Raw genomic sequence first — 21437 nt, 5'->3', positions numbered from 1 at the left:
CACTAGCGCCTCTAGCGGGCGAATTCATACACGATACCCTCGTTGTATTTAGCACAGTCGGTAAGCAAGAGACTCTGATCAAGTCCCGGCTGGCACACCAGAAAAAAATACTTAAAGGGTGACATACTTACCTTGACTAATTTCCTTAAAAGGCATACTAAGTACAGCACACGCATAAACAACACGCAATCTTATCAACAATGTTTTTCTTAAAGAACTAGAACAGCGCAATCAACTATAGCGAATCCATTATAATATTCTTTATTCACTTAAGCAATAAAACGCCTTTTCATCACTCACGGTGGAGCGGCTGCGTTTTGAAAATAAAGGTCCGAATTGACGCTTGAAACGTGTTTGCTGACCCACATTTCGGACCACAATGGCTGTAAGAATATTTTGTCAAATTGAATGCAATGTGAAGGTTGGCTGGCTTCGTGTACCTGTTTATCCCCACGAATATTATAAAAATGCGAAAGTTTGTGTGTGTGTGTGTGTGTTTTTATTCTTCACACTAAAAAGCTAGACAGATTTGGTTGTGCCGTTGTAATTTGGTATGTTTGGGTTGGCTGGATATCTGAAACTAGGCAGTGGTTTGACCTGTGGCCTCCCAGGAGGAGGATCGTGGTTCAATCCCATGCCCGCATTTGTGAGCTTTTCGAAATTTACCACGATTTATGGTGAGAAAACATCGGGAGGAAATCTGCACAAAACTGCGAGCAATTCAATGGAGAGTGGTGTGAAGTTCTTAAAGCGCACTGGGGCCGCTTGGGAATTTCGGCCCAAACCTCTCATTCATTTGCACGACCCGATGGCCAAGTGGTTAGAGAACCTGACTACGAAGCTTGTTGTTCCGGGTTCGATTCCCGCTGGGGCAGATATTTTATGAATAATACGAATGTTTTTCTCGGGTCTTGGATGTTCAATATCTATTTAAGTATGTATTTATCTATAGAAGTATGTTTATCCGTTGCCTAGTATCCATTACTTAAACAAGCTTGCTTAGTTTGGACTAGGTCAATTGGTTGAAGTGTCACATGATATTTATGTATTTATTATTATTTAAATAATTTTGTGAATCGGCGTTACTTTGCGGAGGTCATATTAATGATGGAAGGTCGCGGGTGAGCAAAGTAATAAAATAAAAATAAATAAATAAATATCACGGGACAATTCACACTAATTGACCAAGTCCCAAAGTAAGCTTAGCAAAGCTTGTGTTGATGGTACTAAGCAACGGATAAAAATATATATATATAGATAGATACGAGAGTACAGTCAGCGTCATATAGTACGTAGCAGTCAAGATCACCAAACTTGGAAACATCCAAATAGTCGTTAACATTGACCCAATCAGGCGATCAAATTGCTCAGACATCCATCGCGTACAAATAATGAGGCACGCACATCACCACTGGTAGCGTAGCAGCCATAATATCCAAAAGTATGGACACACTAGAAAACTGAGCTTTATATAAAAGTTTTAAGGTTAATCTCGTGAGTGCGAATAAACACGTCAGATTCTACTTTTGTTTTTGACAATCACCGAAAAGGAGTACTAACTTGCAGTGATCGTTCCGTCTCTTTCATTTGGAGCCTGACGGCTTTTTTCACATTTTTATTACATTGTCAGAATCCGATTAACGGATTTCTTTTAATATGGCTTGAATGGCCAGTATAATTACATTATAAAGAGTTTGACAATGAAAAGGTAATGACATGTGCATTTTGCACCAAGAGACTGAAAATGGAACACCATTCACATTTAATTAAGAGGACTAGCTAACTGGATCATTGACCTATACGGTATGTAATAAAGTCAATTTTTCCTGCGTGTCCATACTTTTGGATACTTTGTGCTACGTTATAATGTCGGCTTGAATTTATAAGTATTTGCGACGTGCGTGCCTCACTATATTTGTACACGATGGATTTCTCGAACAATTTGACCGCTTTGACTGATTCACTGGTAATGAGCATTTGTATGTTTCCAAGTATTGGTGATCGTGACTGCTACGTACTATATGACGCTGACTGTACATACTAAATACATATTATTTATATTGATATTAATATATTGACCCGGATAACTCACGTCTTAAATCGAGTTTAGCTTGACACGTTTAATGTTTTCGGATTAGCCCAAACATGTCGAGCTAAACTTGATTTAAGACGTGAGTTATCCGGGTCAATATATTTAATATGAGTGAGTCTCACGGTAGTTTCATGTTCAAAATTATTTATATTGTTTTAGTTCATTAGCTAAATCAAAACAATAGTGGTGAAAAACCTTGGTACAAACTAGGAATGCCCCAGATCTCACTAAAGTAAACTTCCTTAAGATATTAAGATTAGATAACGAACATGATCTCAAGCTTCGCACGCTCAGTAGCCATATTTAACTAACAGTTAACTAAAACGTTAGTGCAACTATAGTACCTATAAAGACAAACAGTCCTTGAACTGCACTTTAAGCGAAAAATTGGTTTCGTTTTGTCTAACTAAGGGGCTGTTTCACCATCCATTGATTAGTGCTAACCGACGGTTAAGTGTGATGCCATCTCTATTTCTTTTGTTCGAATAGACGGAGACGGAATCACATTTAACCGTCAGTTAACACTAATCAATGGATGTGTGAAACAGCCCTAAAACTATTAAATTACGTCGTCGTACTTAGTTAGTGCTAGTTTTAAACCCCATACCATGAATGGCTGAAAAAGGTTACTTATAGTTACCTATTCTATGGTAATTTCGAAGAATATTTTCATGTTGCACTTGTATTATGGTACTTAAGTTATGTCTACTTTTAATTTATATTTTACTAGTTATTGCTCGCTTTTTTGCGTAAAATTCGTTCTCCCGCGGGAACCATGACATTTTAGCACTGGGTACCAAATTTCACCCAAATCTGTCCAGCCGTGTTACTGTTTGAAATGTAAAAAACACACGTTTAAACACACTCACAAATTTTCGCAATTACGTATTATATTAGTACGATAAGGATGTAGAATCAACTTGAGAAATTCGATTGATTCAGTGGATCATAAGTCATAAGTAACAAAAAATTTATTAGCATTTCAAACAAAAAAAACTAGAAAACGTGTTTTATGAATATGTAATAGATTCTCTACATAAAACTGGCCCATTCACTGCCTAATTATAATACGACACATGACTAAATGGAAGGGACCTGGAATCGAACTCGATGCTACCAAAAACAATGACAAACCTATACCACCAAACCAAACATCATTCAATCACAAAACACACTCATAAACCTACGTCATTTCTTTTGGTTAAATAGCTTTAGGTAATAATCAAACTGATAATTAAACATAATTATTTTTAACTATCATGGTAAGGTTTTTAAGCGACTTTAAAACATATTTATTTCCGGGTTTTTTAACGCAGCATTCGACCGGTCGGAATGCGCGCGCAGCACTGGCATAGTTGAGGACCGGTTGTCGAAATCTTGTTGTATAATGTAATATTTGAAATCGGTATGTTAATGCAAGTTAATTAATACGCGATAAAGCGTTTGATGGACTAGTTGTAGGTTTTGCTGGAAATGGTAATAACTTTTTACCTTATTATTTGTACCTTGACCTTTAAATTTTACATTCATTTCTTATTTTGTTTATTTCATTAAATTGTGTTCACCGATTACTCAATTGTGGACCGATTTTCAAAATTCTTTTTTTTTATTCGAAAGAGTATTCTTCTGAGGTGGTCCCATTGTCACTAAGTCAAGATCTGATGATGGGATCCTAGGGAAATCGAGGGCAAACCTCAAACTTTATAGGCACACCTATGGCGATTTTGGCGTTTATAGCATTAAGATAAGCATTTACATTCAGTAAGTATCATTTGTAAACTGGACCTGATGAAGAAGATTGTAGATGGCCAATGGAACTCGTCAAAGCTAAGTACCTACTGCTCGCGCGCCTATAAACGATCGTGATTAATAAACCTAGATAAACGACTAAGAAGAAGCTTTAAGTTGATGATTCTTTCGAACTGATCTGATGCTGAAGCCGGAAGGTAGGCAACGGAACTCTGTTATTAAACAACGTAACTAAGCCGTGTTTGGACTTAATGGAATCGTTGTGAGATGTACTTTGGCTACAAAATATTTTCAAGGGTTTTGTAGTCGGTTCCATTTTTTGTTATTTTTTTGGAGTCAGTTTTACTTTTTTGTTAAAAAAATTCTTTTATGTGTTGTCTTAGCAACAGACCATGGATGTGAAACCTGATAATATTTAAGTAAGACCTATTTTGTACACCATGTTTTTATGTAAAATAAAGTATTTGATTGATTTATTTGTTTGTTAATTGACTGCCCTCCTTGGGTAATGTTTTTGGAGCGTATGTATGTTTGTATGTCCATTTCTTTGGTCCTCGCTGCAGCCTAAACGGCTGGACGGTTTTCAACGTATGAGGTATTATTGGATTTGTCAAAACAGTCGGAGTGACAAAGGGTATTTCAAAATGGCGTCTGCGAAAAAAGAATACGAAGAGGGTTTTTTTTTAAAATAGCACCAATATTATGGGTGTTAAATGACAGCTAATAATTAGTCGATTCCAACAGTATACCTATATAATATATTAACGACGTTAAGCTACCGTTTTCACAGGAACATAAAAAAAGTTGAATAATGTCAAAAAGACCGACTGGCCAATAAAAATTAAATGATAACATAACGGATAACTCACGTCTGAAATCGAGTTTAGCTCGACATGTTTCGGGCTAATCTGTAGCCCTTCTTCTGGGAGCAAAATTCCCAAAAAATCTTTAGGTATATAAAAAAATAAAAACTAAAAAAAGAATACGAAAATTACGGAACCCTCAAAACAAGACGGGACTCATTACTAGGAATTATTGAGCCGGTTACGATTTCATATAAGGTAAAAAAACAGTTATGGCGAGACCAATATCGTAATTATAAATACTACAAGTTTGATTTCTCAATGTTTAACAATAGAAATGTGCGAGGATGCGTTGCGAGGAATGTGTGTCATGAATGAACCAATAGAAACGCTTCATTTACCTATCCTCGCTCAACTCAGCTCTAGTTGAACCTCGGTGGAGGGAGGATAGTAAAACAAAGAGTTTCTATTGGTTCATGATAAACAAATTCCTCGCACATCTCTGGTGGAAACGCACTCTTAGTAGTAGTATTATCCAGCGAGTAAGTGCTTTTGGTTATATCCTTGACAGTATCAACTAATGGAACATTTCATGTTCTGCTTTCAAATATTTTTGGACAACGAATGTCAATGACCTTCGAGCATTGGGTCAATGCAGCTGACCGGTTTTTGATATATCGGTTGGATACAGGTATATCTTTATCTTAATGGTTTATTATGGATACTATAGATAGGGTATACCCGTGACTTTGTACGCGTTCACTTTAGATTCAGTTGTTAAATTGAAATTTCGGGATTTTAATAAATTCCCGCGGGAATAGCCAAAAATTACATCATGACATTGACTTTTTTTTGGTGTTGAGTCACCTTAAAAGCCAAAAAGTTAATATTGTGAGAGCTTATTTTTTTTAATACACCTTGACGTTGTGTTAAAAACAATACAAGTACCTAGTTCCAAATTTCACGACTCGAAACCCAATTGAGATTTCGAGATTTTTTTCTATCGCGGGGGATGAAAAGTAGCCATGTGTTATTCCAGACGCCCAGCAGGGCTACTACGAAACTCGAATTTCGTATCATACCGTCCTTCTCGCTCTCGTATTAAATAGTATAAGTGTCAGAGGGACCGCACGACACGAACTTCGAGTTTCGTAGTAGCCCTGCAGCTAGCTACATGTTGAATTCATCCAAATCCAACCAGATATTTAACGTGAAATAGTTGTAGTAGCTGTTTTAACACACACGCACTCGTACAGTCACCAGCACTAATGTCTGACACAACAAGCGTGCATAAATATCTGATACGACTCTATTTCTAGGGCCGGAAGGACGTGTCAGATATTTTTGCACGCTCCGCTGTGGCAGATATTAATGCTGGTGACTGTACACACGTTCACGCATGCATGCCCACACATAGTCATAAACTTTCGCACTTATAAATACTTATTATAAGCATATTATATCGGTTTCAGTTACGTTTTAGGATATGAAATTATTTTAGACTGATGAAATAACAAATACTTATCCTATTAAATTTGTGTGTGTGTGCGTGCGTGTGTGTGTGTGTGCGTGTGTGTGTGTGCGCGCGCGTGTGTTACTCCTTACTCTAAAACAGATTGACGGATTGGATGTAAATAGCTGGACATTTAGAATAACACATGGGCTACTTTTTATCCTGATTTTCCCACGGGATGGGGATAAAATCTGGTAATAACCGCTGGGCTTACAGTCATGACATTTGGCACTGTAATGCAATGCCAATAAAGACTGATGATTCCCACGGGAATTTCGTAAAATCCCGGAATTTCAAATTCAAATGCTGTATCCAATGATTTACGCGTGCGAAGCCGCATGTAAAAATGTATTTCTATATTCCACGTTTCATTTCCCGCCAGGCATGATTGTTATGCACAAAAAAAAATCGGGTGAATGCAATAGCACAAGCCAAGCTGTGAAAGAGTCAGTTACCTAACCGGTGTTTTTTTATTTTGTCACGTACAAGCGGCAACGGTGCAATGCGTTGCAATAAATCATTATAGCACGTAACGCTATACAAAAATGTGGCCCATATCGGCTCGCATAATTGCTGAATGTCATAATGTATTGTTTTCATAACTCTCTTTTTGTCTGAACTAATTTATTTTTCAGAATTGTTATAAAAGTCACTTTCAAATTACGTTGCTAAGATAAAAAATTTTTGCGAAAAAAAAACGCTTTTAAAATGTGATTATTGCAATACAAAAAATTGTGTCTCTTTGTGTTTAAGCAGCGATTTATAATATTAGTAAGGAAGCTAGGATACTAAAAAAACTTAAGCATATTAATATTTTCAAGTTACTATTATTATGGATTTATTCTGCATTTGCATAATTTAAATTTTATACGATTACGTAATTATTATGGCTTATAAAAATATAACGTTTTAAACTTTCGTGATTTTCACTCATAGTCAAAATACCACCAACGGGGAAAAAAATGCCCAGTAGATTCGAGAGCGTTGACTCGTCGACTGGTTTTTACTGCTTTTGATGAGATATCGGTGTTAGATTTTTCGATGTGGCAAAATCGGGGGTTATCCAACTTTTTGTTGGTTAGGTTAGGTTAGGATAGCTAGTCCTTACTAAATTTTTTAGTAGAGTAATAAAACGTCATGTCAAACAAATATATATTTGAATAAACAAAAAAATGCTCGCATATTCTCTATTAGCTTAGGTTCCCCAAAGTGTTCCATTTGTAAAAAGTGTTCCACTTCTTCTTTAAGTAATCCTAGTTACCCGGAAGGTGCACTATCTAAAAAGTGCACTTCTCAACATCACTAGCGTAAATTAAAAAAATTAGGCAAACCCAGCGGGAATCAAGTCGCTAGAGCGTTTTGCCTGGCTTGCATGTATGGTTGCGACCATATGAATCGGTAAGGATCACTTTGACCTAATTTAAGTAGTAAATGATCTAAAAAGCAACTGAAGGGTCCAGGGAAAGAACATATAGTCACCTTTTTTTAAAATTGACATTTTAATCTCAAAATGTAGAGCTCGCAAAGTCATAGTGAGTTACCATTGAATTAAATAATCTGAAAACAATATAAAATATATTTTTTTCAAGATAAAAAGATAAAGATAAAAGATAAAAATATTTTAACTTTTAAATAAATGATAACCATAGTAATTGTTCGTGATGACTAATTTTCAAACCGCTATAACTCGAAAGAGTTGCTTACCTATGTGATTAGACTAGACACGTTCTTTCCGTGGACCTACCTTATTTACATCGGATACTTGAAAAAATATAGGTTAGAGTTGCGTCAAGGCACGAAGCATCTCAGCTACGTGGAATAGGAGTTGCGCGAAGCGGAGCAAAGTCGACTTTGGGTCATAGAATTAAAATTAGGAAATGGAGAACGGGGACCGGCTAGACTTTCGGTGAACCTTTCAAACCGCTTGCTTTTTAGACCATTTGATATTAGACCAGCTGGTTTTAAACGAAGTTAACTAAGTTACAAATGTTATAATACCTGCTCTGTTCCAGTTGACACATTCGAGGAACTTGGTGAGAGCGCGGCGATGCGAGGACAGGTAGAATCTGGAACAATTAAATAAATAAATATCTTTTGTTATTGTTTGTGGATTGGTTTATGACAGCATGACAAACAATGAATGACGGAGAAATCTCTCCACAGCAGGTCTTGGTATTTGGACTGGTGAATACAAGTGACAAGTTGTGCTATTGTGGTGTCTTTTACCTGTACTTCCAGACCAGGTCCTGGCTGCTGGCGGGCAGGGGGCTGGCGGGCGGCGCGGCGACGAGCGCGGCGAGCTGGTCGCGCTCGGCGGCGGTGGGCTTGGCGTCCCGCCCGTGTGCGCCGGCACGCAGCGACCGCGCCAAACGATGGTGCTTGTTCTCTACTAGGTTCTCCTGGGGGAAGCATTTTGCTAGGTTAGTATCGCTTCGTCTAAAACTAGCTCGCCTAAGTAGCAAGTGGTCTAAAGAGTCACCCGAATGTCTAGTCGGTTTCCATTTCGATGCATCTATTTCCTGCATCGACAATCTTAATTCCATGACCCAAAGTCGGCGGAGCGGAGCTTCTATTCCGCGTGGCAGAAACGCTTTGCGCCTTGACTTACTGTAACCTTAAGTAGGTTACTTCTTAGACCAGCTGCTTTTTAGACGAAGTGATACTAACCCTTTGTCGAAAGGGTAAAAAGCCGTAGTGGCCTAGTGGTTTGAAAGATGGCCTCTCAAGCAGAGGATCGTGGGTCCGGGATAGCACCTTTGTTGTCTAAAATTTACTATTCTGAAGATTTCGGAAGTAGTCGTGTGTTCCGAATTTTCACGATGGGAACGGATGTCAAGTATTCACTACATCTATGACACATCAGTTTGAACAAATCGTCCATGTACTTTTTCAACCTCGTGTCTACCCGCATTGTATACAACAAATCAACACTATCGTACTTAATATAAAGATGATTCTAAAGCAATTTAATGTGGCCAGACTTGAGGTTAGGACGTAAGCGGTCGAAATACTGAAAGTAGTCCTAACCAAAGTGCCTCACCTGCAGTATTTCGTAGTCAGGCACCGTGACAACCTCAGCCTGGGCCCGGAACTGGTACATCTCATCGCCGTCTTGTTCGTAGTACACCACCGCGTGCTGTGCAAACAAACTTTAAATCTACAGGGTGAGACTAATCCTAACGGAATCAGTTGGTTTAGACTACTATGTTGCCCTTGTTACTTGGAGATAACAATGGCCAGATAACTGGTTACCTGTGAAGATTTTTTTTTTCCTCGGAGACGAGTATTTCTCAAAAAGATGTCCCGTCACGAAACTGACAAGAAATCAGTTTGCCGAGAAATTATCAACACTAAGGACGAGATCATGAAACATAAACTGCACAAAACATCCAAAATTTCTTGGCGTCAGGAAAACGTCACGAAATCTTGTGAGGAAAAAAATTTTAATTTTGTAACTACATTAAAACTTTCTATTGGATCCAACAACAAAGATTATCTGACTTTTTATCACTTTTACCACAATTAAGGTTTTGTATATGTATATTTATACACAAGATTACTTATTTTTCGTGTTGAAATAGCGTCAGGATTTTTTTTTTATAAGAGGACCACTGAAAATGGACAACTTTCTGAGATAATATTTAACATCTGCACAACTGTATTCTTAGCAAATAAATTATTTGAATCTTTGATATAGTCGGATAACTAGTGATCTCTAAGAATTTTATTTTCCTTTCAGATAATTGTTTTTTTAACAGTTATCTGCGAGGAAAATTGCGGAAATAATTAGTTCATCATCATCATCATCCCAGCCTATATACGTCCCACTGCTGGGCACAGGCCTCCTCTCAGAACAAAATAATAATTAGTTACATCCCAGCAATCAATTTTCCTACAAATTATTTGAAAACGTTAGAGAACAAGCAGGCAATGCAGGCGTGATGTTTGTGTGTGTTACAAAACAAAAGTAGTTCAGTTGTACGAGTAGAATCGAACCTTGAAATCAAAGCCCCATGGGGTCAGAGACCTGTATACTTAAAGATAACTCACGTTAATCCCATCAATCGTGACAGAAGGGAACTCTATCATCAGATACATGTAGTCGGAGCCCCGTTTCTCCTTTTCGTTGATCATTTCGATCTCGCGGAACGTGAGCCGGTCCAGCCAATCCACCTGGGAACATCGTATGAACATTAATGACACAGTTTTTACCCGACTGCCCGAAGGAGGGTTATGTTTTTCGAGCGTATGTATGTATGTGGGTATGTATGTCCATTTCTTTGGTCCTCGCTGCAGCCTAAACGGCTAGACGGATTTCGACATATGAGGTATCATTGGATTCGTCATAACTGGCGGAGTGACATAGGCTACATAATATTTCAATATGGCGTCTGCAAAAAAAATATGGCGGAGGAATGAAAGCTAATAATTAGCCCATTCTAAATATATATGGGTTATAATACTTTTTAATCTATCATTTTCACATAAATATCAAAAAAGTATAAAATAAAAAATATTAAATTTAAAAAATCAACAAAACCCGACTGCCTTAAAAACTAAAAGGAAGAAAATAATTCTAGTGGTCTAGAACTCTGTCAAGCAGCTCATTTAAAGTTCAACAGTCGGGACCCATTCAAATCGTAACCAGCTCATAAAATCATCTTAATGGGTCCCGACTGTTGAACCTTAAATGAGCTTCTTGACAGAGTTCTAGACCACTGGACTTGTTTTCTTCCTTTTAGTTTTTATTAGTTTCATCATCCCAGCCATATGTAAGCTAACAATTAGTATATTAACGATTTCTGAAATCCCACCTCTGAAGGGGTGAAACCAGGGTTCACCCAAAACTTTGAATGAACTAAAGTTTTTTGAATTCGAAAATGTCCACCGTCTGTCTTTAAACAATGTCTGTCTGTACCTATCTGTATTCACATAATATACTCGTAATCCTCCGAAAAAACAATCAAAAAAGGGATCTCAGGAAATAAATCTATGTTACACCGAATTTAACGCGAGCGAAGCCGCGGGCAAAAGCTAGTATCTAAATGAGGCGTAATGGTTTGACTTATAGCCTCTCAAGCAGAGGATCGTGGGTTCGAACCCCGGGTCGCACCACTGACTTTTTCGAAATGAATGTGCAAAATTACATTTGAAAATTACCACGAGCTTTACGGTGAAGGAAAACATCAAAAAAACCTGGACAAAGCAATGCAATGGTGTGGCGTGGGTACTAGGACCTTATGATAGTTAAGTATATGTAAAATATGCGTGTTCTTTATTAGACTCAGATTCGTATGAAGTGTTACATTATTGCGGCAAGGGGTTTCGTCTCGATGTTCTAGAATGCATGGAGATAATTATGTACAATAGTATGGGGTCTATTATTAATGAGCACGTAAATTTAGTATCATCTCCCTTGGTACGGCTTGGGTCTAATTTCAACAATGGCAGTTAATAAAACTGTAAATAAATAACAAAGTATTTTTTTAGGACGGTTAAAATTTATTATTTTGTGGGTAGTTTTGTTTTGTTTGAAAAAAAATATAGGTGGGTACTTGGGGAGTTACAGTGACAAATTAAAACGGTTGTTGTGGTTTGTTAGTCTAACATCTGGTAGCATGGTGCGCGGTTGTGTTGCTCTGACGATGAGCTCTGGTTGAGTTCGAAACGCGTTAGTAGTGCGGTGGTGGTGATAGGTGGGTTTGTGTGATTTGTGTGTGTGTTCATACAGTGTGGAGGTGGACGAACTTCATGAACACGCATATTTCGCATAAACTTGAACTATCATAAAGGTCGCGGGTGAGGGTGAGCAAAGAAATTCTTTTAGTTCATTGATATGGACCTCCGCAAAGTAACGCCTGATTCAACAAATTGCAAGCCCAGCAGTGGGACGTATATAGGCTGGGATGATTATTAAATGTAGTTTAATGTTTGTAACTTTAGTTTACCTTGGGCATGTGTCCATTCCTATGTTTCTTGGCCAACTTGGCCAGTCTCTGCATCTGCTCCTTTCCGCGGTCGGGCGCCTTCCCGGGAGTATTCTCGCTGCCCTCCACTCCAGGCCACACGCGCAGGTCAAACATGCCCTTTTTCAACAACAAATGGAACCTTTTCAACCTAACTTTCAGTGACAAGAAGTATTTTTTGCTGAGTTTGCTTATGGGATGTCCCATGTTTAAGTTTGTTTGGGACGACAATTATTCAATAAAATTGCTTTAAAATTTATTGATTAGATATTGCTTGAACTACACAACACTTTTGCATTCGTCTAAGTGTAAGAAAAAAAATTGACACATGAAAAGTTAATCTTGTGCATGTTATAAAGTTCTACGCCAGGGCACAGCATTAGTTGACGCACTTGTCCTCATAGAGGGCGCTGTTTCAATTCCGATGCAACACATATATGCAATCTCAAATATCACGAGTCCACTCTTGTTTTATAATTTACTTTTAACTTGGTCCTAGAAACTTTAAGCACGTCTGATGTCTTTACAAATTAGGTTTTAAATGTTTTAAAAATTGTTTGCTGGAAGTGTTTGGTCTAGTGAGATGCGGGTTCAAATGAGGGGAGTGGCATATTCCAGTGTTGACGTATGATAGTTAATTGCAACCGATTATGAGTGTAGAGCCCGGTCATGCACTTCGTTATCGCTTGACACGTCATAAAAAAATAATTGATTGCATCTAGAAATCGCGCAAATAGTAAGCTCGATATTTATAAAAAAAAAACACTGTTTATGTTAAATTACTATGTACTTATATAAAAATGCCTGTACCTATACTACTTTATAATAAACGTTTCTTTGCGCGATAGAATCCGGAATACGGAAATTCACCGATGGAATAAAGTCCAGAGCAGAACTTAACTATAGAATAAGAATAAAGTAATTAAGCTACTCTAATTAATTACCTAGGTACATATTAGTGTTTCAATCTGCAGTTTTTCTTTTTAAAATCAAACATTGGCATAATAAATGTTTAGTAAACGAAAATAATTCTTCTCTAAATAAAATGTATATCATAACGTTTTAAACTTTCGTGATTCTCACTCATAGTCAAAATACCATATAACGTTACAGTTGCCGTGGTCACGAGTAGACTGAAGTGTGGGGTGTCAAGTCTGCCTAGCAGCGCGAGTTCTTCGAACTACCCGCACTTGATCCCTAATAGTACCGGCACTCGTATCACGAACTACCCGCACTTAATAAGTGTCGGCGTCGGGATGAATGTTCGGAGGGACAATCGGACGTTGTTAGTGTTGTGTGTCGAAGCACCATTGCCACCTGCTTATGTGTTTTTTTTTAATTATTTTGTAACCTGTCTTATTTTCAGTGGCAATAAATTATTTTATTTTTATTAATTATTAAGTTCCCAATCCACACTGGGCCCGCGTGGAAACTACTGCCCAAGCCCTTTCATTCTGAGAGCCGGCAAGTGCTCAGCAGTGGGACGTACATAGGTAGGTTGTGGTGAAGATGATGATGATGGAGAGGCTAAGGTGCAGTCACTTACTTAATTTATATGGTATTCATAAGAACAAAAACTTTCCAAGAAATACTTTGGCGCTTACATATACTTGTGTATTTATTATTTTTGTCAACCATACTTTTCCACAAAAAGTGCATGTTGATAACAATCACTATACATTAAACATACCTGTCTCAGCATGCCATGTTTCCCGAAGAATGATATGGTGGTCCCACCGACCACCATGACTTTCCCTGGGCCAGCGCAGTCATAAATTGTCATCGCAAGGATGGCATTCCGTGGCAGATCACTGTAGTAGACTGGGAGGGTCACCCATTCGTTCCAGCTGTGATCAAAGGATAACTTGTTTAATAACTGGTCAAGTGCGTGTCGGACTCGCGCACTGAGGGTTTTGTACAAATCTGTAGGATGAGTTCCTAGTGTCAAGCAGAGACCCTCTTTAGTTTGGCGTCATTTAAAATGGTTCATACACATCACTGGCGAAGCATCATATATTTCTATGGTAAAGCCGAAACAAAATCGCTTACATCTTTTACAAATCCTGAACATCCTGTTGTCCTATTTTGTAAATATTTGGGTTCTATAGACGCATCGCCACTGATACACATAGAAAAAAGTAATAAAATTAAATTTTCACATTTCTTTAGGGTTATGCCATAAACCTTTATACCAAATTTCAAGTTTCCACTAATATTATCACACCATCCCAGCCTATATACATCCCACTGCTGGGCACAGGCCTCCTCTCAGAACAAGAGGGCTTGGGCCATAGTTTCCACTAATATTATAAATGCAAAAGTCTGTCTGTCTATCCTAAAGGGCTAAACCGATTTAAATGAATTCTTGGGAAGGACATGGGATAGATTTTAGCTCGAAAAATTGAACTCCCTGTGGTATATCAAAAAACTACATAATTTTTATATTTTATTTTTTAAACAGGTAGTATTTTTTAATGCATATCTTTATGTTTATTCTTCTTCATTAATTCAGCACATTAAAATTAAGATATGATTCTTTATTTTTTTTTAATCTTGCTAAGGTCAATATTTATGATCCATACAGCCATATAAATTAACACATGGCAATAATCTAAAGCTAGAAAAATCAACACATAGTTGTGATAATTTATGTTGTTCCTTCTAGCAAAATTAGTATCTTCAACAACACAATTATTTTGAAAAGTACCGGTTTAAGGAAACAAGGGTGTCCTAAACTAGCGTGGCATCATTCCATAGAGCATGAGAGCTCGTGTTAGAGATTGAGACAGACTACCCAAGACCATAGTCAGTTGAAGAATTATATTCAAATCCTCCATTCAGTGGCGTAGCTAATTTACCAAAGGCAAAAAATAAACTAGGGCGCCAAATAAGCTATTTGAAATTGTTTGTTCCGTATTCCGAATGTGCAAGAATTTTTCACTAGTTCAATTTATAGTTTGTAAGTCAGAGTCCGAGGGGCCCCCTGAGCTTGGGGCCCGGGGCACTGCCCCGTCTAGAGCCCTCCGGTAGCTACGCCACTGCCTCCATTACATCTTTTTTTTGGGGGATGTGCCTCCTAAGGGCCAGAGACATTATACAATACAATACAAAGACTCTTTATTGTACACCAGACATAGTAAGCAATACAGAAAACAGACACACAGAGAAATAATTACAAGGTGAGCAATAGGCGGCCTTATCGTCTTATAAGTCTTTGCTTTAGTTTACTTGTTTTTAGTAATTTAAATTTTATACAAGGTGTTTTATAGGAGATGGGGCATGAAATTGAGAAAAATCCATAATGAACGACTGGCAATGGAGGGCTCAGACATTGCGGGACTCTCAGCTGCTAAAAAATCTGAGTGCATATCCCCATTCCCTTGAGCTTATTATGGGGAGGAAAGGGTTGGATGGGTTTCTTATCTAGCCATAGTCTTGCTTCAGCCATTTGTTGGAAAGCCAGGAGAGCCGTACGTATTCTCACGTTAGGCTTTGTGGGGTGCTTGGGTCAGTATTTTTCGTTGATCTCCATTGTTTTCTTTCTGGACCGACCCTTTTATTCACTACACTTAATGGGGTACCGGGAAAGAAGAAAAAAGTATACTTACTTCCAGCGATTAGTAAATGCCTTATATGAAGTGGTGACTGGGAGCGCTAAGGGCGCGCCATCACTAAGCACTTGGCAAGTAACATATAAATCGGAGCAACCTTCTTGATACAAGCCAGAGAACTTCAGCATAGGATCTGAGAGCAACTTGTCGTACTCTGGCTTTGTACGTTTACCTTCCAATGTACCTCTGAAATGATAAAAATTGTTTAGGAACAAAGGCGTGTTAATTTTTTCATTGTAACATCAGATAGGTACTCACATTTTTATTTCTAATTTGTGGTCTAGCGATGAACTGTACACGTAGTAAAACTTATCGTCTATTTCGTTCATGGTGAATTAGTCAATTTTTTATTAAGACGCAACAGTATGAGGTAGATTGAATTGCAACGCAGCTGGTATTTATTTTGGATAAATCGTTTGCTTTGCTCTTACTTGACATTAAACTGACAGTAACAGTTTTAATTTTGACATAATGATCTGATCATCCTAAAGTATACATACACGTCAAACAATGACACCTATGCTATTTATTGCAATATAAAAACCGCTCAAAATTTTAAAACTGGGGCACCAGATATGTGTTTATTTTAGTATCTTAAATAGTTTGGCCTGTTTTAACTGTTTGAGTTACATTAAAAATCGTTGCTTAGCGTTAGTAAATGTTATTTCGAATGAATTTTAACAGAGTCTCAATCCATTTGAAAGCGACAGAACGTTTGACTCACGTTTGACAGTTGACTTGACGTAAGATAAAATAGGTTATGTTGTTGTGATTTTGTCCTTTGAATTTTATTGCTAGTAATCAGAGATAATAACTTGAATCAGGTATGTCCTTGCGAATATTAATAAATCGCAAGTATTTCTGTTCCATATATGTAGGTAATCACAGCAGAGAAAGTTTGCTTCCTTATTTTTAACAATGGAATTCTTTTCAGAACAATGACAAAGCTACTAGAATGGATATCGGTGGCGTCTGCCTTGTTAGCAGTCTGGTACTCCCTTGTTGGTGGCTACGTGAAGCATCCAGCGATAGAAAACAACATGAACCTTATAATAGTATCTCCAATAATATTCGTTATTCTTTTTGGATTGTATGCTGTCACTGTCATCCTATACAGAGTGTTCTCGTTTAACAATTGTGAAGATGCGGCTAAAGAACTACAGGCAGAGATATTGGAGGCCAAGAAGGACTTGGCAAGCAAGGGGCTTAGTTGGTAAAGTTCATACCAGTTTGTGTATATAGTTATTAAGGTTTATTTGTAAATTTGTATAATATATAATATATTATGATGCTACTTAAATTTTTGTTATTCAACAATTTAACGATTCTTTACAGCAATCAATCTGTCTTTATCAAAATTTTCCAGTTTTTTTGGAAAAGGATTATCTTAAAAAAAACTCATCTTAGTCCTTTATTGTCATATTTTATACCAAATATTCAGGTCTGCTACCTCTTGAAGTAAAAGAACCAGACTCCTAAGTCGAAACGGGTGGTAGGACCTTGTGCAAGGTCCGCCCGTATTGCTATCACCATCTTGCTCGCTAATCCTGCCATGAAGCAGCAGATGCTTGCACTGTTGTGTTTCGGCATGGAGGGTAAGACAGCCGGTGAAATTACTGGCACTTGAGGTATCCCATCTTAGGCCTCTAGGTTGGCAATGCATCTGCAATACCCCTGGTGTTGCAGATGTTTATGGGCGATGGTGATCTCTTACCATCAGGAAACCCACTTGCTTGTTTGCCATCCAGTCGAATAAAAAAAATAAAAATAAAAACAGTCAAAAGATACAGTCTCATTTTTTCTGATATTTTAAGTTTTAAGTACACCAAATGTGACTGTCAGCCTCATGGGGAGCCTCAGATACATGTCACACTCTCCCTTGTACTGAAACCTAGTCTCTGGATGCAAAGGCCTATCTGATGACCCTGTAAATCAGCATTGCTTCTTCTGAAAGTGGTTGACTCAGAATCACATTTACACCTTCATTCAACAAGCCCATACCATCCACATACCTGTTTCTGATGTCCTTATTTTGATCACATTCCTTAGTCATTAAAAAAGTTGTTTCCTTCCTTTGATACCAATTGCCATAACTGAAAAACCTACAGGGTACTTCTAGCCGTTCTAGGAACTTAAAATTTGGTATAAGAGCCTTCTTATAGCACAACCAATAATAAAAATCAGAAACTCTCTCTCGTCATATTACTTCTTTTATTCATCATCATCATCATTATTACGAATTCACAAAAAAATCTTTAGAACCCCTTCTTCTGTGACCTTCTAGAGTCCAATGTTATCCTGAATAGACTATAGTTTGTATTACAATGATAGATAAGTAAAATCGTAAAATGTTTAAAATCCTTGGATGTACCAAATCTGACAGCTGAGGTTTGTTTACCTTTAGTTATACCTATCCAAACCAAGTATAGTACATATTGATAGCAATATTTAGAATTTGTATCTTTTGAAAAAGGAATAGTGTCATTTTCTCTGTGTCTTTCAAATTAACAAAATAATAAATTCAACTTTATCTATGAGATATTAAGATTTAAATTTCGATGTCAATTTTTGTTGTATGGTGGGTCGCAGGAGGTCGCAGGAGGTTAAAATACCCCACACTACTACAACATTTGGCTGGGAAGAGGGCTGTGCTATACTCATATACACTTACAGATTAGTCTATACCCTTAGCCGTATATAGTCCAACTCACACTTAGCCATTTTTTAGGGTTCCGGAGCCAAATCAATCGGAGACTATCAATGCTAGAAAGCTGTAATTTTGCACGGATACATATGTAAACTATGCCGACAAAATGGTACAATAAAAAATGGTAAAAAAATTTTTTAGGGTACCTCCCATAGACGTAAAGTGGGGGTGTTTTTTTTTTTCATCCAACCCTATAGTGTGGGGTATCGTTGGATAGGTATTTTAAAAGGTATACTTTTACTTGCCCGAATTTCATGTGCTATAATATTCAACCGTCATAATATTGTTTCTTATAAATTCATTTTCACTACTCATTGTTTACCATATTAATCAAATGACAGAATCTTTGTTTCCCATAATATTAATTTCAATAATTTTATTTTTCATAATCATTGTAAGCCATAAGTATCACATCCCATAATATCATTTGCCATCCATGTAAATGGTGAGTATCGACACTATATACTAATAAATCCCATACGTCAAACAAGCCTTTGAATTAGGTAAATTTTAATCACAAAGATTACGTTTGGTAAGACTTGCGACATTTGATTTATGCGAGCGAGCGAAGCGAGCGAGCAAGACGGTTCGGAGCAGAAGCGACTCGGATAGGTTAGGTTCCGAAAGCTAAGGCGCCTTAGCCTTCGATGTTAGGTTTTTTTTATAGTAGCCCGAATAATAAAGATAATAGATATATTAGTAATAGAAAAAAGCAATTTTAATCAATCATAATCAAAATAAACACTATGTAGTATGGCGTTTGAATATTCTATTAACTAATATTATGGCATCAAATTTTCGGGAAAATAAGAATATATCAAATAAGTTTTCTAGTAAACGAAACATTCGGGAAAATGAAATTTCGGGCATGTGAAGTTCGGGATAATGAAATTATGGCATATAACTTTCGAGCAAACAAAAGATTTATAACCATTTTAAAACCATTAGGGGTTTGCTAAGACGATTTTTCGATTCAGTGATTTTTTTACGTAAGTACATCAAACTTTCAAGGAAAACTATAACGGCTAAGTTTGCTTGATAATTTTTAGTAGTTTAAGAGTAAATAGCAGCCCAAGGTATAAAATGTACCTAAACTTGGAAGATTCCGTATAATATACGAAATCCTTAGAAAAATATCACATAATTTTTCCGTAATGGCTACGGAACCCTATTTAGAGCGTGTCCGACACGCTCTTGGCCGGTTTTTTAAACATCAGACTGCTCCATTATGCTTAAGATGATTGCCATTCTCTATGAATGAATGCATTCTAACTATTTGTTACTCGACTACCCAAAGGAGGGTTAATGTTTGTCGAGCATATGTATGTATTGTATGTGGGTATGTATGTCCATTTGTTTGGTCCTAGCTGCAGTCTAAATGGTTAGACTAGGGAATTGAGACCTTAAAATCATGATCAGCTCAATAAATCTTAGTTACCTAATGGGTCCAGACTTTTGAACTTTTAAGTTAGCTACTTAACAGAGTTTTAGATTACTAGACTTGTTTTCTTCTTTTTAGTATTTTTTATGGCACAGGTTTTTAAAAAAAAAATACTAAGTACTTTTTTTCTTAAGTTTATGGACATGATGTAAAAGTACCAATAAAACAAAAGATAATTTTATTAAGATTTATATTTTAAGCTAATTAAAAGTTAATTTATTTGCATAGAATATTTACATTTGGATTATTGTAATAAATCAATGTTTCATTCAATATAATTATTCATATCCATGCCTTTTAATAACATAAACATGATCTGGCATATAGAATAATATTCAGCAAATAAGATAAAAACCAGTTTTCAAATAATTTTCCTCGCTGTACATAAATTGGTCCATTTGGCTTGAAAACATTAAATTAATTATCGCATGTTTAAAAGTATGTTTATTGAAAACTAACTTTGGTTCTGTCATGTGATGTCAACTAGTGATGTGTCGGATCCTCAAAAATGTATATGCAAATACTGATGCCAATCTCAACTTTCTTATACAACGCCGGTACTAATGATCTTGAACTGACAGTTGATAGTGTGTCAAGAAAACGAGCCTACTCCTCTCTTAAAGGGCCGACAACGCATCGGTAACTCATGTTGTGGGTGTCCATGGGTGGCGCTGATTGCTTTCCACCAGGCGACCCGCCTCGTTTGCCCCCTATCATATAATAAAGAACTTTCTTCAAGTTACACTCGTAACATACTTTTAAACAGGGATCACATGAAAAGCGTTTACAAATACAGTCCAAAATTTGGACTCCAAATGACACCAAATCCACCATTGAGCTAGTTTGCCACAATTTGGACCTTTAATTTACAATTAAATACAAAATTGCACCTTAATACTATTTACAATAAAATTTAAAGCTGTTCCTCTTATAGATACAATACGCAAACTATACAACCGGCAAAATATCACATACCTTATTGTGTATTATTATTGGAAGTGCGGAGGAGAAGAACTATTAACATTAAGTTATAGTAGAGAAGAGACACATGTGTTACCGCAAAACGCTTACAGAGAGTGTTGCTTTCACCTTAGCTTTAACAAGTTCACTGTCGAAAATACAAACTGAGACATGGATGCACAGAAAAACTAGAAAAAGAGACCAGCGCTGGGAATCGAACCCAGGTCCTCAGCAATCCGTGCTGCGTGCTATAACCCCTACACCACCGCTGGACAGGAATCTAGACACGAATTTTTCCTATGCATACGTATCTCAGGTTGCTTATTTCTACTACGCTACTTATGCAGCAGCACTAGCGACATCTATGTTCCGCTCTCATCAAGAGACGTCACACTCTTTCGGAACCAACCGCTCACCCAGACAAGAGATGTCGCTACTAAGCAATCAAATTATGATATATATATGGCTATTATATGGTTTCACGGGATACCCGTAAAAGTAACAAATTTGGAGTTGAAATAAAAAATACAAAAAAAGACTCCAAAAAACCAATCATACGTTCACTGTCCCCAAACAAAATGATTTTACAAAGTCA

At 37.1% G+C, this 21437-nt stretch overlaps 3 protein-coding genes across 3 annotated transcripts in view; 1 reads left to right on the top strand and 2 right to left on the bottom strand.

Moving 5' to 3' along the window:
• LOC141428282 (uncharacterized) overlaps positions 1-21437 on the bottom strand; it is a 221814-nt gene that overhangs the window by 87185 nt on the left and 113192 nt on the right. The gene's annotated exons all lie outside the window — the stretch shown is intronic.
• On the bottom strand, positions 8156-16200 carry LOC141427830 (phosphatidylinositol 3-kinase catalytic subunit type 3-like; the record flags this gene model as incomplete). Its single annotated transcript, XM_074087417.1, is given in 8 exon segments — positions 8156-8223; positions 8384-8556; positions 9198-9293; positions 10208-10330; positions 12106-12243; positions 13814-13970; positions 15732-15920; positions 15993-16200. Coding segments are annotated over 8 exon segments (1015 nt in total), but the record flags the coding sequence as incomplete, so codon positions are not given.
• LOC141427828 (dolichol-phosphate mannosyltransferase subunit 3-like) lies at positions 16462-17034 on the top strand. Its single transcript, XM_074087416.1, has 2 exons — positions 16462-16558; positions 16669-17034. The coding sequence occupies exon 2, from the start codon at positions 16673-16675 to the stop codon at positions 16949-16951; it is 279 nt and encodes a 92-aa protein (XP_073943517.1). The 5' UTR covers positions 16462-16558; positions 16669-16672; the 3' UTR covers positions 16952-17034.

Source organism: Choristoneura fumiferana, chromosome 5, assembly GCF_025370935.1.
Source record: "Choristoneura fumiferana chromosome 5, NRCan_CFum_1, whole genome shotgun sequence".
NCBI lineage: Eukaryota > Metazoa > Arthropoda > Insecta > Lepidoptera > Tortricidae > Choristoneura > Choristoneura fumiferana.
Note: the sequence above shows the minus strand (reverse complement) of the source record. Positions and strands in the feature narration are given on the sequence as shown.

Coding starts and splice junctions, on each gene's coding strand:
- LOC141427828 (XM_074087416.1), top strand. CDS start 16,673: ATGACAAAGCTACTAGAATGGATATCGGTGGCGTCTGCCTTGTTAGCA.